Source organism: Macaca fascicularis, chromosome 16 (genome assembly GCF_037993035.2).
Source record: "Macaca fascicularis isolate 582-1 chromosome 16, T2T-MFA8v1.1".
Classification (NCBI taxonomy): Eukaryota; Metazoa; Chordata; class Mammalia; order Primates; family Cercopithecidae; genus Macaca; species Macaca fascicularis.
In genome coordinates, this window is record NC_088390.1 from 70662797 (window position 1) to 70676763 (window position 13967).

General features: G+C 46.7%; 1 protein-coding gene across 6 annotated transcripts in view; it reads right to left on the minus strand.

The window, feature by feature from the left end:
- The window catches only part of ERN1 (endoplasmic reticulum to nucleus signaling 1), a 91228-nt gene that overhangs the window by 20832 nt on the left and 56429 nt on the right, over nucleotides 1–13967 (minus strand). For 3 of the 6 annotated variants that reach the window (XM_005584697.4, XM_074020104.1, XM_065531853.2), the window contains 6 exons: nucleotides 11963–12085; nucleotides 8180–8281; nucleotides 6665–6926; nucleotides 5230–5308; nucleotides 4000–4165; nucleotides 497–615 (listed from right to left, as the gene is read on the minus strand). In XM_005584697.4, the coding sequence (XP_005584754.3) occupies nucleotides 497–615; nucleotides 4000–4165; nucleotides 5230–5308; nucleotides 6665–6926; nucleotides 8180–8281; nucleotides 11963–12085 (851 nt within the window). The remainder of the gene's footprint in view (nucleotides 1–496; nucleotides 616–3999; nucleotides 4166–5229; nucleotides 5309–6664; nucleotides 6927–8179; nucleotides 8282–11962; nucleotides 12086–13967) is intronic. The other 3 variants (XM_074020103.1, XM_074020105.1, XM_065531854.2) reach the window with 1 other exon arrangement.

A 13967-nucleotide genomic window follows, 5' to 3' on the forward strand; every position in this document is an offset into this window, starting at 1 on the left:
TGCCTTGGCCTCCCAAAGCACTGGGATTACAGATGTGAGCCACCCAACCCAGCCTTCAATAGGGCTTGCTCCTCCTCCACAGGGCTTGTTCCAGGACCTGTAACATGGTTCCTTTTTACCCGTGTGAGCCCATTTCCTACTACTCCCAGCTTAGTAGCCTCGGGTCTGGCCTGGGAGCTGGACACACCAGCATTCTTCCCACTCCAGGCCTTTGCCCTTGCTGTACCATCCCTCCTGTGCCCCCTTGTTCCCTCCACTTGGCCAAATCCTACCCATTCATCCAGGTCCAGGCCCAGCTTGGTCCTGCTACCTTTCCTGCACCTTCCTTCACGAGTTGCTTCCTATTCCTCTCCACTAGCCCTTAACTATTTATGTTGTTTGCTTTGGATTCTGGTGCATTCCTCTTCCCTTCCAGAAAAGGCTGCATGATCAGAAGGCAAAGTCAAAGTCTAATGCCTCACCCTCCCAACACCTAACACCAACAACCCCGACTCACTTCCTCAAAGCTCTTTTTCTCTGAATCAGCAGGAATCACATTTTCCCGATGTTTGGGCAGATTGTTGGGAAATCTCTCCAGCATCTTGGTAGATGCAGACAGTGGGGTTTCATGGTGGCCTATGAGAGGAAACAAAACCTTGAGTGAGAACAGTTTCCCGAGCTGCGGTGGCACTCAACGCTAAACTTAGGCAACAGGTGCTACCCACTGAGGGGCCCACAGTGCAAACTCTCAGCAAGACTGCGAGTTAGAGAAAATGAATGGCAGTTACCAGAAAATTCCATCAAAGCAGGACCTTTACTACTTGATGGCAGAATACAGTATTCCGTGTCTCCTAGTGAGGAGCAAAGAAGTGTCCTTGTCATGACAGGGATCAGGACATTTGGGATGCACCAGACACAAGGCTCATGGGGCTGCATGGGTCCAATCCACAGGTGAAGTATTATGAGGCTTCATTAAAAGTTCAAGGAGTTCTCCTTTCAATGCTTTCCCCGATAACGTCACTCTTCTATGGCTGCCGAATTCCCATCTTGGTATTTAAATTGCTCAGGTGGAGTTCTAGTCCTACTATTATGTAAATGTGAGCTTCCATCCGGGAAAGTGGTACATTACTTGCAAGAGAGCAGTAGGACACACCTGCTAGATGGATGGGGCCATAGCTCGCTCCACATTCATTCGTTGTTCACTACACAACTATTGCATGGCTACTGAGTGAGCATTCATTACGCATTTATTGAGCATCTATTGTGTGCAATTACTGTAAGAGATACAAAGCTGACTAGAATAAGGAACTGGGATTTGATAGGGCTTGATAATCCATTCATCTCTAAAAATGAGTCTACATACTGCCCCAAAGAGCCAGGTCACTTTTTCAGATTAGGCTGCCGGCAGCCTGGCTGACTTTCCTCTCTGTTCTCTCGCTGTGAGCAGATCTCACTCTCACATCTCTTTCACCTTATGATCTTTCCATTGTTCCCCTAAACCTATCAAAGATTTCATGACATATATGCCAGGATGACAACAAACAGGAACTAGTCTAAGCAATGTACATTTCTTGATCTGGAAAATTCCTCTTTGATTCCCCATCTTTAGGTCAGTTCTCTATCTACAACATAATATCGTTCTTTAAGGGAAACCTACTTTTGTTTTGAGCCACCACTACTTTCTCTTGTGTACCAAGGAGCTCTGAGACATGCTTTGCTTGGGAGCAGGATTTCTCCATGTGTGGTCTGCCCACCTCAGACCTCTGAATCAGACTTGCTGGTAGGGCCCAGGAATCTGAATGTGAGTGTGTGCGGGTAACTCTGAGGCTCACTAACAAGAGACCTATGGTCTAAGAAAAGTGAGGTGTTCTTCCACATGCCACGCTGTGCAGCAGTGTTCTGCCCTTCCCACAATACCCACTCAGTGCTCAGAGTCCTACCTGTCTGGTAGGACACCTGCCAAGAGACTGCTATGGAAGGCATTAGCCTGAATCCCCCTAGTCCTCCTGTCAACCTTCTTGTAAACAGGCTTCTCCCGGAGCTGGACCTTCACTAATATCACACTGCACATGCTGGATCAACCACTGTACAACTTTACTCATGAGACCGCTAAACATTTTGTACAAATACTACCTCGTCTTCTTGATGTATTCATCTATCATTATCTCTTAGGTCCAGACTCTAGAGCAAAAAGCAGATGGCTAGGCCCTGCCCCAGACCTACTGAATCAGGCTCTCTCGGGCTTATATATGCCTAGTTAACTAAGCTCTGATGCCGAAAGCACCCAAGGTCAGGGCCATGGCTCTGGGGCAACCCACAGACCATGCCTCTCAGGCTAATTGGATCCTTGTATTTTCAAGATTAATGACAACCTGGAATATCTTTAACGTTTTCCACAAAGAGAAAATGAAAGGACACATTTGGACACAGAAGGGTCCTCGTCAACAGGAGACACTGCCATAGTCTCAGTGCCATATTTTAAGATGATGAGCTTTGGAGCTCCTCCAAAGAGGCTTTTGAATTGTGGGATCCTTATACTTAATAGATTCCTTATACTTTGCTGTTTTCGCAGTTTTCTTACTTGGACAACCTTTCCATTTTAAAGGGATCTCATTTTACAAGTTAACCATGAAGACTCTCTGCCCCCATATTTTCTGTATTCTCATATATACACATTTCCTTATTCTCATATATACACATCTTCTTAATCACTGGTGGGCAGTCTGTGAGCCCCTTAACTGGCCCGTAATGCTGAGCAGCCTTGTAATTGCAATGGCCTCTGCTCATTAGCTATTTTTTTCTCACCATGGGCCTATTCATACATGCTCCTCCAATTACTTCTGTTAGTAAAAACATATTATTATTTTGTCATCTCCTTTACCTGTTATTTGGTAAAAATAAAATAAAAATGGCTACAAGGAATCAGGATAAAAAAAGAAATGGACCTTGACAATCTATAAAGAAAGGGATCAAGGCTCAAGGATATCTGGTTCCCCCCGTAACACCTGGTTACACACATCCCCACCTACACCTCACTGCCTGGCAGATTCTACTGTTTCCTGGTCCCCACATGCTCCCGGCTGCCCCACATCTCTTTTCCAGAGCCCCAGCCCTGACCTCTTTCTCCCCTAGTACCTGTCAGCAGCAAGCATGAGAGGAAGAGAACAGAGAGAAGAAACTGCATCGGCCTCTCGGTGCTCCAGCACCCGACTGACCTCCTGCCCTGCTCTGCCCCTACTGGCGCTAGAAGGTGGCAGAACAGTGGGGGGTGGGGCACAGGAAGGGCAGGTGCATTTCAAGAAAACTCCCTCCTGCTCTAATGACTTGGCACACTCGCCAGGAACACAGCTCTTCTCATCTCTGCCTTCGTTTGTCACACTTGCTGTCTTTGGGTGTCATGTCAACTTCTTATCTCTCTTGGGACAGGGCCTCTAGTTCAACCCCTGGCCATTACTGATGGCAGCAAAAACAAGAGAGAGAGGAAAAAAGGGACCTTCCCACACACCTGGGACGATACTGCCCTAGAACCATGACCAGCCCGACTCTGCTGCTCTCAACCCATCCTGGGAATTCATCCCTCCTGGGTCTTCAGCCCTTGCCTCTCAAACCCCTCACCCTCATGCCCACATGGACCCCAAGTTAATTCTTCCATAGAAACAGTCTCAGTTTTCTTAACTATAAAATGGAAATGACAAGGGTACCTACCTCACACAGGGTGGCTGTGAGGAATGAGGAAATGCATTCTGAAGGGCTTAATGTCGGATAATCACACAAGGTTTACATGATTTAGTACCTGAGTTTTGGAACATTAAACAGTTTTCAAAAACTGACTCAGAAACACAGTTAACTTGTTGATTTTCCTTGGGGGTAAAAATGTCCCAAGGTCTCAGGGGCCAGCCGGGAAAGGCTCTGAGCACAAGGCCTTCCGAGCTGAGTACAGTGTAACTACCAGGGCCGGTGGTTGACCACCAGGGGGCAGCATGCTGTCACCTCTGGCTACTGTGGGAGACCCGCTCTTACCTATCAGAAGCCAGTAATTCCTCAAGTAGTTGAGCTTGTTCTTGCTTTTGAGTCCGGAGTCAAACTTGAGCTCTGTGCTGGGCGTGATCACACACTCCCCCTTGTCCCCAATGGTGACGCCATCAGTCTGGGGCCCTTCCAGCAAAGGAAGTGTGCTGCCGCGGGGCTGTGGAGAGGGTGCAGTGAGGGTCAGGAGCCCTGAAGGGAGAGCACGTCCCGTGGCACACCATCCCAGCCACTGTCCTGAAAGGTGAGCGATTTCTAGTGCAGGGCCAGTCCAGGACAGAGCCCAAAGGACAAGGACACAAAGGCCCAACTCTGGGCAAAGAAGCTCCTCTCTCAGGACGTGACAAGCTGCACTGATGTCTTTATGGACGACTTTTCAGATTCTTATGTCTGGGTACTAGGGAACAAGAAGTGTGTGTGTAGAACTCCAAGACGCTGTTACAAGAAGCAGACATAAGTGAAGGAGAACGAATGGATATCTGTTAGTCACAACTGATGCAACCAACGGGGTGGAATAAAGTCCACCCACACACCCGGTGCTGGCTCAGGTGCTGCTGGAACTACAACAGAGGCAGGCACTGTCTGCTCACAGGAGCAGTCGCCCAACTCACTGGGAAGACAAGAGAGCCAACCACACAGTCCAAGCATTGTAGGGATCAAGACAAACAGCTAGGATTATGATGCCTTGGACTTTCAGAGACAGAATGTTCGAGGCAGGCTGGTGAGGCCCAAGGAGGCTTGGAGAGATTGCAAAAGCAGGCAAAGGGTTTGAGTATGGAAAAGGATGAAGAAAGGGCACTTGAAGCGTGAGGTGAGGAGCAGCCTGAACAAATGCCCTGGGGAAAGATGAACAGGAAGCTTGTAGAAGTCAGGGAGAAAGTGCACTTGCTTGGGTCATGTAACTCACACAGAGAAACTAACAGGTTGGTGGAACGGCATCGTGGGACTGGATTAAGGAGAGCCATGAACACCAGCCTGGGGAGTTTAGATTTGACCACAAAAGCAAAAGGAAATAATCAGGGATTCCTCAGCTTTAAGAAGCTGTTTCTGTCATGTATCTTTCTTTCCAAGTAGAATGTGGCATGTGCGGAAACTGTTTTTGAGAATTTAAGATTTGTATTTTGCATTCTTAACCCGCAGTATGCTTGTGCATAGCAAAGTCATTCTTTGCTAAAATGGAACAGAAGCAGTTAGGCAGCTGTGAGCCCTCCATAGTGGACTTACCACGACAGCAACTCCCTCGTGTACCATTGAGGGAGAGGCATAGAGGCTGGTAGAGTATTTCCCAACATACAGAGTGGGCCTAGGAGAAAAACAGATACATGCATTCCAGAGTCATTTAATTTCCAGATCCCACAGAAAGGAGGAATCATAACCCCAAATACCACCCACAGGGATGACCACATTAACCCCCCAGACGTGGAGGAAAGCAGTAGGGGTGTGAAGGTGGGGCACTGCCCTGGGAACAGGGCCACAGGACTTTAGTCCCAGCTGTCACTCACTGCAGAAACATGGACAAGCCACTTAATGGCAAGCCTCAGCAAAATTGCAGGGCTGGACTAGACGATGCCCATGATGCCTGCAGAAAGGACTACGTCCAATGGCCATCCAGGAGACTGAGTGCTTACCACCACTGCTGAGGCCCCTCAGACGACCCTGTACAACACACTTTCACTCCAGTGACCACCAAAACTACCCCCATTCTGCCCCCTGCTTTCTAAGGATCCTGGAGGTCCTACAGAACTCCTGAGAAATGGTGCTCTACTCTGGATGCTGAGAGCAAAAGGGATGCATAAGAAATTCCAGACTCGGTGAGACTTCTGGTTCCTCAGCTGTATAGTCTGTCCCCATGTGGGACATCAGGGAGATGGAAAATGAGGAGAGCTACACCCCCTGGCCCTTCTGCTTACTGTCAAGAGCCCATCTGATCGGTCATCCATTACATTATCTAAACCTCTCTCAACGAATATCTTACATTTGAATGGTGTTTTACAATCTAAATACTCTCTGGCACATTATCGTATTTGATCTTCCACACAACTCTATGAAGAAACTGAGGCTTGGTGAGTTTAAGTGACTCAGTGATAGGCTAATAACAGAGGGATGGAGAACAGAAGCCTGCTGAGTCTTGGACACACACTGTTAACTATTTTTTTCTGATTTTTAAAATGAATATAACCTAAAAATTTAGAAAATATAGAAAGTTAAAAAAATAAATCTCTTGCATCCCTACCACGTAAGATAGATGCAAACTATACTTCCACTGGCAGTCTCTTTCCTATCCCCACCTGTATTTGTGTGTGTGTGGCGGCAGGGGGAGGGTCTTGCCACGTTGCCCAGGTAGGCCTCAAACTCCTGTGCTCAAACAATCCTCCCACCTCAGCCTCCCAAGTAGCTGGAATTACAGGTGTATGCCATGGTGCCCGGCACCTCCCACTCATGATTTTTATGTAATATTTAAGAATTCTGAAGCTTTAATGGGTGCCCCTCAGTTCTTCTATTCTGAGGTTTCCGAACGAAGCAGACGTGGCTCTGGATATTCCTCATGGCTTCAGAGACCGTCCTGTCTTTGGCCTCCCATGCAGGGCCTGCTACATTGCAACAGCACCAGAACACAAAGGCCATGGCCGCCCTCTCCTTCCCCGAGCTCCCAACTCACGTCAGCTTGCTCTTGGCCTCTGTCTCCTTGGGGAACGGGTACTTCCACTTGGTGATGCGCCCCACCTCCCCAGACATGAAGGTCAGATAGCGCAGGGTCTCCACGGCGACATTGATGTGCATCACCTTCCTCAGACCCTCCCGCTGCCAGACATAAAAGGCCACCACAGGGGAGGCGTAGTTTTGGATCCACAGGACATCCCCAGATTCACTGTCCACGGTCACCACCAGCCCATCACCATTGGACACAAAGTGGGACATCTCTGTACAGATCAAATAAACAAAGCATGCTGAGTCTCACCCCATCTTGAAACCACATCCTCTACTCTTGTGGCAGGCTGTAGTCACTCAGAGGAAACAAGACTTCTGGAATATTCTCAGATCTCCCCTGAGCAATTTCACTTGTTTCCAATGAACTCACTTAGTCTCTATAATATCAAGACACTGGGAGCTGGCTGGCTTACAAACACAGGATAGGATCACTCTCCCAAAGGCAATTTATTTGGTGATGTGCTTTACCATTCTATTCAATAAGTGAGAGTAAATATTGAGAAGAAAGGAGCCAATGGAGATGCCTATTAATCTGGCATTTCATAGCAGTCACTTGAAACCCATCGATCAAACTGAAAGTCAGGGACAGCTGTGGTGGCTCATGTCTGTAAGCCCAAGACTTTGGGAGGCTGAGGTGGGAAGATCACTTGAGCCCAGGAGTTCAAGACAAGCCTGGGCAACATAGTTAGACCCTCATCTCTACAAAAAAAAAAAAAATTAGCCAGGGGAGGTAGGGGAGTGGTGGTGCGTGCCTGTGGTCCCAGCTACTTAGGAGGCTGAGGTGGGAAGATCGCTTGAGCCTAGGAGTTTGAGGCTACAGTGAGCCATGACTGCACCCCTGCACACATCCTGGGCAACAGAGGGAGACCTTGCCTCAAAAACCCCCCGCTAAAAACAAAAAAACACCCTGAAAGTCAGACCTGAACCACTGACACTGTCCCATGAGATTCACAAAGGAGTCCTCAGAGAAAAACGAAAATATTCTAGGTCCTTGACCAGAAAAGGCAGAGTCCAACTTTGACACCAATGTTAAGGTGACAGAATTGGTTTTTAGTTTTCATTTGAGCGAGGTGAATGTTAACTGCAGAAATAACTAGGGATGAGTCACATTTGCAGAGAGGCCTTCTTGACAGGGTTGCTAATGTCCTATGCTGATTTTACTTCTACTTTCCATGGGCTTGCAGTAAATTCCTTCTGTGACATAGAAAGACGCAACAAGGGGTGTCCTCCTTCCTCTCTGGCTAAGCTTGTCACCATTTTACTTCGGTTTCCCTTCAGACTTCACCAAGGTCCCTGCACATTGACTGTGGGAAGTATTTACGATAAGCCCATGAAAAGTCCATGGAAAGAAAGAATCTGGTGACAAACAGTATCTTAAAAGAAAATCCTACTTTCTGGAGCAACTGTTTCCACATAGGTCAAAAGTACTGGCTCAAGCTTGTGAAATCCAGCAGAGAGCACTTACTGTAGTCCATGTCGTCCTCAGGCAGCGAGGCTGCGTAGTCAAAGTAGGTGGCATTCCACCGGAGCTCTCGCGTTTTGGTGTCGTACATGGTGATGGTGTATTCTAAAGAACACAGACCAGCCAGCCCATTACCACAGAGGGGCCACAGTACATACTGAGGTATGGTCCTTATCTAATTACAAACAATTCCTCCCTAAACTGTAGGCCAAAAAGTCCAGACTATCCATTTTGATACAGAAAGGCAATGTGAGGAGAACTGAAGTCCCGGACACATGAGTGAGCCTGGCTGACAGCATGTGGAAGCAGAGACGAGCCACCCCTGCTATGCCCTTGGACTCATGGCTCACAGAATCGTGAGCAATAGAATGGTTGTTATTGTTAGCCATTAAGGTTTGGGGTGCCTTATTACATAGCAATGGATTGCTGATAGTTAAAAACTGGCACCTTGAAGCAGGATGGCGCCATAACAAACACCTAAAGCATGTGGCATTGACTTTGGGACCAGCTGGTAGGTGGAGGCTGGGAGGCTGACAAAAAGGTTGGTGGAGACTTGCTAGTGCAGAGGGGGCACTGCTATTCAAAGTGGAAAAGGGGTGACCCAGCTTGTGGAGGGTGCCATGATGAGTATGACTATTACTTGCAGTAACTTGGAAGACAGAAAAAATATCTAATCAACTCAGGGATCCAACTAAGGAGATTTCCAGACAGAAAGCAGAGAATGTTGGTTTCTCTTAGCTGTCTATGATATACTGTGAGACAAATGAGCTGAGGAAGAAATTATTCATCAGAATACAGAGGAAATATAAAGGGTCCAGGACTGAATACTGCTGGAAAAGATTCTCATTATAAAAAATAACTTTAGGGAAAAGATCAAATCCAGGGTACTGCCAGCAACAAAAAATGGGTTCAGGGTAAAGATCAATAAAATCAAAGGTTAAGCTGTAAGATCCTTCTTTGAGACCTCCAAAAGAGTTTAAGGCGGCTCCTCATACACCCTCTGCATCAAAGGAGTTCTAAACTCACATTCCAAAGTCTAGAGACTTGTGGGTATGGTTTTTATCTAATGGAATAGACTATAATTTGACACATGGGAAGCTCACATAGTTTTTAAAGGAGTGGTATTAGCATAAACTAAAAGGATCAGAGACAGTCAAATTGAAAAAAAGGGTTTCTAGATCCCTAAATTTCAATGGACAAGGAACAGACTGAGAAAGATACAAAACTGGCCATTTGTTATGGAAAAGAAAGGACTTCTCAGAGGGCAGAACCAAGAGCCACTGAGAGCACTATATTAGGGAACTAATCCCAGAGGGCAAAACTGGGCCCTAATGAAGGAATATTCCCTACCCCTGGAGGAGGGGAACCTGAAAACATGTGCCTGGCTAGATTTCAGAATTACTAAGGTCCAATGTGTGATATGTGTTTCTCTTTCCTGCCCTTTTTTGAGTGAACATGTTTATTGCAGCTATCCTGTCTCCATCTCACCACTGTATGTTGGGTGGGGGATGGGAAGGGGAGAAAGACCCTGTCTCTTTAATTCACAGGTCTCCAATCAAGAGGAGCTACACCTGAAGAACATCATCCTCCTCCAGACCTGATGCAGATCACAGGACATGAGATTTTGGGACTGATGCTGGGATTGGATTTTGGGGGTCTTTGGAGGGAATGGGAGGGTTGTAAACTACTACAGCCTGAGGGAGGACTGCGGTAGAACATCTCTAAAGGTCACTACCACCAATTCTTCCCATTCCTGTAATATGCACGTTACTCCTCCCATCAAGAGGCCGAGTCTGTATCTCTACCCTTGATTCTCAGTTGGCCTTGAGACTTGCTTTAACGAACAGACTGCAGTGGAAGGAAGGTTCTAGAACTTTTGAGCCCAGACCTTAGGAGGCACTGTAATACCCATTTTTACTCAAGAGGGAGCCCGGCTGCCATGTCAAGAGTCCAGGCTATCTATATGGAGAAAGGTCACATGGAAGTGAACCGAAATCTCAGATACATGAGTGAGGCCAACCAAGCATGTGGAGTAAAGATGATGGGTCCTTGCTGAGTCCTTCCTGAATTCCCTACAGAATCATTAACAATAAAATGCTTGTTTTAAGGCACTAAGTTGGGGTGGTTTGCCATGCAGCAATAGACAATGGAGGCAATGGATTTACACACCTATGCACACACATTCCACCTCATGCATATCCCAGCTCCTTTGAACACCACAGTTTCACCTGAGAATGACACAAGTTTTATATCTGGATGAAGCTGGGGCCACTGTAAGAATTTACTTGATGGAAAAGGTAAACACATAAATCCTAAGCAGTCACTACAGTTAGAAGCTGGAATACCTGATTTTTACAGTCTAAGACCTTCCACCCATTCCCAGGAGAGCCCAGCCAGCTTCTGCAGGGTCCAAGATTAGTCTCACTGAGTTTTAGAAATGCAGTGCTTTCCCCAACACTTTCAGGAAGGTTCTCTTTTTTTCAAATCCTTGGCTGTCTGAAAGTTTAGACCTAAATGTAGTGCTCAATTGTAATGAATTCATCCTAGGTTTTTGGTATAATTTTTTCCTTCTAAATGTTTTTTGTTTCTTCTTTTAGCTTTAATATCGTTCAACAAGTTTCATGGCATCCCCGACATGTGTGAGGTGCTGCACATATGATAATGAGTAAGGCAGGTCTCTGCAGTAATGGGGCTCTCCCATTCATACACTCAAACATTGAGCCCCTGTTACACATCAGGCAATATGCCTGGTGTAGAGAGACAGCAGGTGAGCAAAACAAAGTCGTACCCTCAGGGAACTGATATTCTAGTGAGGGAGGCAGGAAGTAGGCACATAGAATTTATAAATATGCAGTGCCAAGAGTTAAGAAGAAAGAGGCTGAAAAAGGAGGAAACAGAAAATGGTGCGGTAAAGAGGGTGCAAGCCATGCCTGTAAAGGGACAATGACAAGGGGTGAGATGGCTGTCACAACAGGCTTGTTAACTGCTACGTGTGCCCCTAGAACGGGACAGCCAGGTGTTCCTGAGCAGGGTGGAGGCCGAGAGGCTGGAGAAGAGGCTTCACAGAGAAGGTGACTTTTGAGCAGAGTTGTGCAAGAAAAGAGGATATTTGCCAGATAGGCAAAAACAGGCATACCTGGTGGAGAGGGCCACACCACTACAAGCCTTTAAAAATGGCACTGCCATTCTGGGAGCTGCAGGCAGTTCATCCTAATTGGGAAACTTTTTTGGGGGGGGTGGGGGGACGGAGTCTTACTCTTGTTGCCCAGACTGGAGTGCAGTGGCTTGATCTTGGCTCACTGCAACCTCTGCCTCCCAGGTTCAGGTGATTCTCCTGCCTCAGCCTCCTGAGTAGCTGGGATTACAGGCACCCGCCACCACACCCGGCTAATTTTGTATTTTTTTTAGTAGAGACAGCATTTTGCCATGTTGGCCAGGCTGGTCTCGAACTCCTGACCTCAGCTGATCCACCTGCCTCAGCCTCCCAAAATACTGGGATCACAGGCGTGAGCCACCGCGCCCGGCTAGGAAACTTTGAAATGAGCGAAATGAGGCGAGAGAGGTGGCAGTCGCATCACAGGGGTTTTTCTGGGCAGTGGTGCAGTTTGGACTGTATCCCTTGAGCAGTGGGGGACACTGAAGGGTCTTATAAAGGAAAATGACATGATCAGACCTGTGTTTGGAAAAAGGAAGCTCTGGCCACCTTCTAGGAAAAGAGGCTGGGGAGCTTCTTCCGATCCCTTCTGGAAACAGGCAGGTTGTAGACGACAAAGGTTCATTTCTTACCTGTTCGCCCAAGATACAGAAGAGAGGTTGATGGGCAGAGACTATCTGCAAAGGCTGATGACAAGGTCTGCTGCTTCTCCCCAGTCAGGAGGTCAATAACATACCAGATGTCCTGCTTTTTACCTGAAAGGACACAAAAACACATCGTTTACACCATATGGAAAAAAGTATCACTGCCAAACTAGCAGCCAAGATGCTCTGTATTGAGAGAGATAGACCTGAAATTCTTAGGATGTCATTTCTAAGGTGATGATGTAAATGGTAATGCAGAGACAATAAAACTTCTTAGGCCCATAGGTCTTATAATAATTTAATAACCTAATCATGGTATACAAATTCCTCCAAACCTAATAACATAATTATAGTTTCAAAAAGTTCCCCAAACTTTCAAGTTAGATTTTATTGCTTTGATGAGTGGCTTTAAATATGAAAAGTCTTGCCTGTGAAGGGTAACCCTTTTCCCATGGACTGGGATCTATAGAAATACAGAAATGTGCCCAGGGGTTTATCTCCCTAATAACCATCATTCACATTTCTCAACATCCCTACTAACTAGCCCCCACTGAGAAGGATCTACAGTTACTGTTTATAACTATAATTAACTAGTACCTGGGACTGGTCAGTGGAGTTGGTTGCAATCTGATGCTAAGGAGGTCAAAGTTGTCTCGGCCCCAGGTCCCAGCCAGTAAGTTATTCCCTGGCCTCAGACCATACCCCTAATCTTGGTCAGCTGATTATGACAGGCAGACAGCATGGTAAACAACACTATTAAGAAAATCCAAAGCATATGTATCAATGGTATACACCCAACAGCATCCTAGCAATGGAGAGTCAGTAGCACCGGCCTCCAGTGTGAAGGTCAACACAGTCACTGTGATGTGTATATTTCTGTTTTGTAAAGCATGATCTCTGGTGGTCATTCATATCTTCCTAACTTATTGGAAAAGTCTCCTATTTTGGAGACTCTTAGAAGCAGAATATTGAGATGCTGAGGAAGGTCACAGAGCCTTTGAAATTTTTTTTTTTTTTTTTGAGACCAGGATCTTGCTCTGTCACCCAAGTACAGAGTACAGAGGTGTGGTCATGGCTCACTGCAGCCTCGAACTCCTGGACTCAAGTGATCCTTTTGCCTCAGCCTCCTCATAGTTGAGACTACAGGCATGTGCCACTATGCCTGGCTCTTTTTTTTTTTTTTTTTTTCTGAGATGGAGTCTCACTCTGTCGCCCAGGCTGGAGTGCAGTGGCGCGATCTCAGCTCACTGCAACCTCTGTCTCCCAGGTTCAAATGATTCTCCTGCCTCAACCTCTCAAGTAGCTGGGACTACAGGCACGTGCTACCACACCCAGCTAATTTTCTGTATTTTTAGTAGAGACAGGGTTTCAACGTGTTAGCCAGGATGGTTTCGATCTCCTGACTTCATGATTCGCCTGACTCAGGCTGGGATTACAGGTGTGAGCCACCACGCCCGGCCACCTGGCTAATTTTTATTTATTTATTTATTTTTTGAGATGGAGTCTTGCTCTGTCACCCAGGTTGGAGTGCAGTGGCACGATCTTGGCTCACTGTAACTCTGCCTCCAGGGTTCAAGCGATTCTTCTGCCTCAGTCTCCCAAGTAGCTGGGACTACATGCGCCCGCCACCACATGAAGCTTAGTTTTTGTATTTTTAGTAGAGACTGGGTCTCACCATGTTGGCCAGGATGGTCTTGATCTCCTGACCTTGTGATCTGCCCACTTCAGCCTCCCAAAGTGCTGGGATGACAGGTGTGAGCCACCAGGCTCCTGGGCTATACCTGGCTAATTTTAAAAAAATGTTTCTTCTGTAAAGACAGGGTCTCACTATGTTGACCAGGCTGGTTTCAAACTCCTGGCCTCAAGCAAACCTCCTGCCTCAGCCTCTCAAAGTACTGGGATTACAGTTGTAAGCCACTGTGCCTGGCCTAGAATTTGCTAAAGCTATACTTCTAAAGTTCTAACAGATGTTGCATACATGCCTGCTCTACAT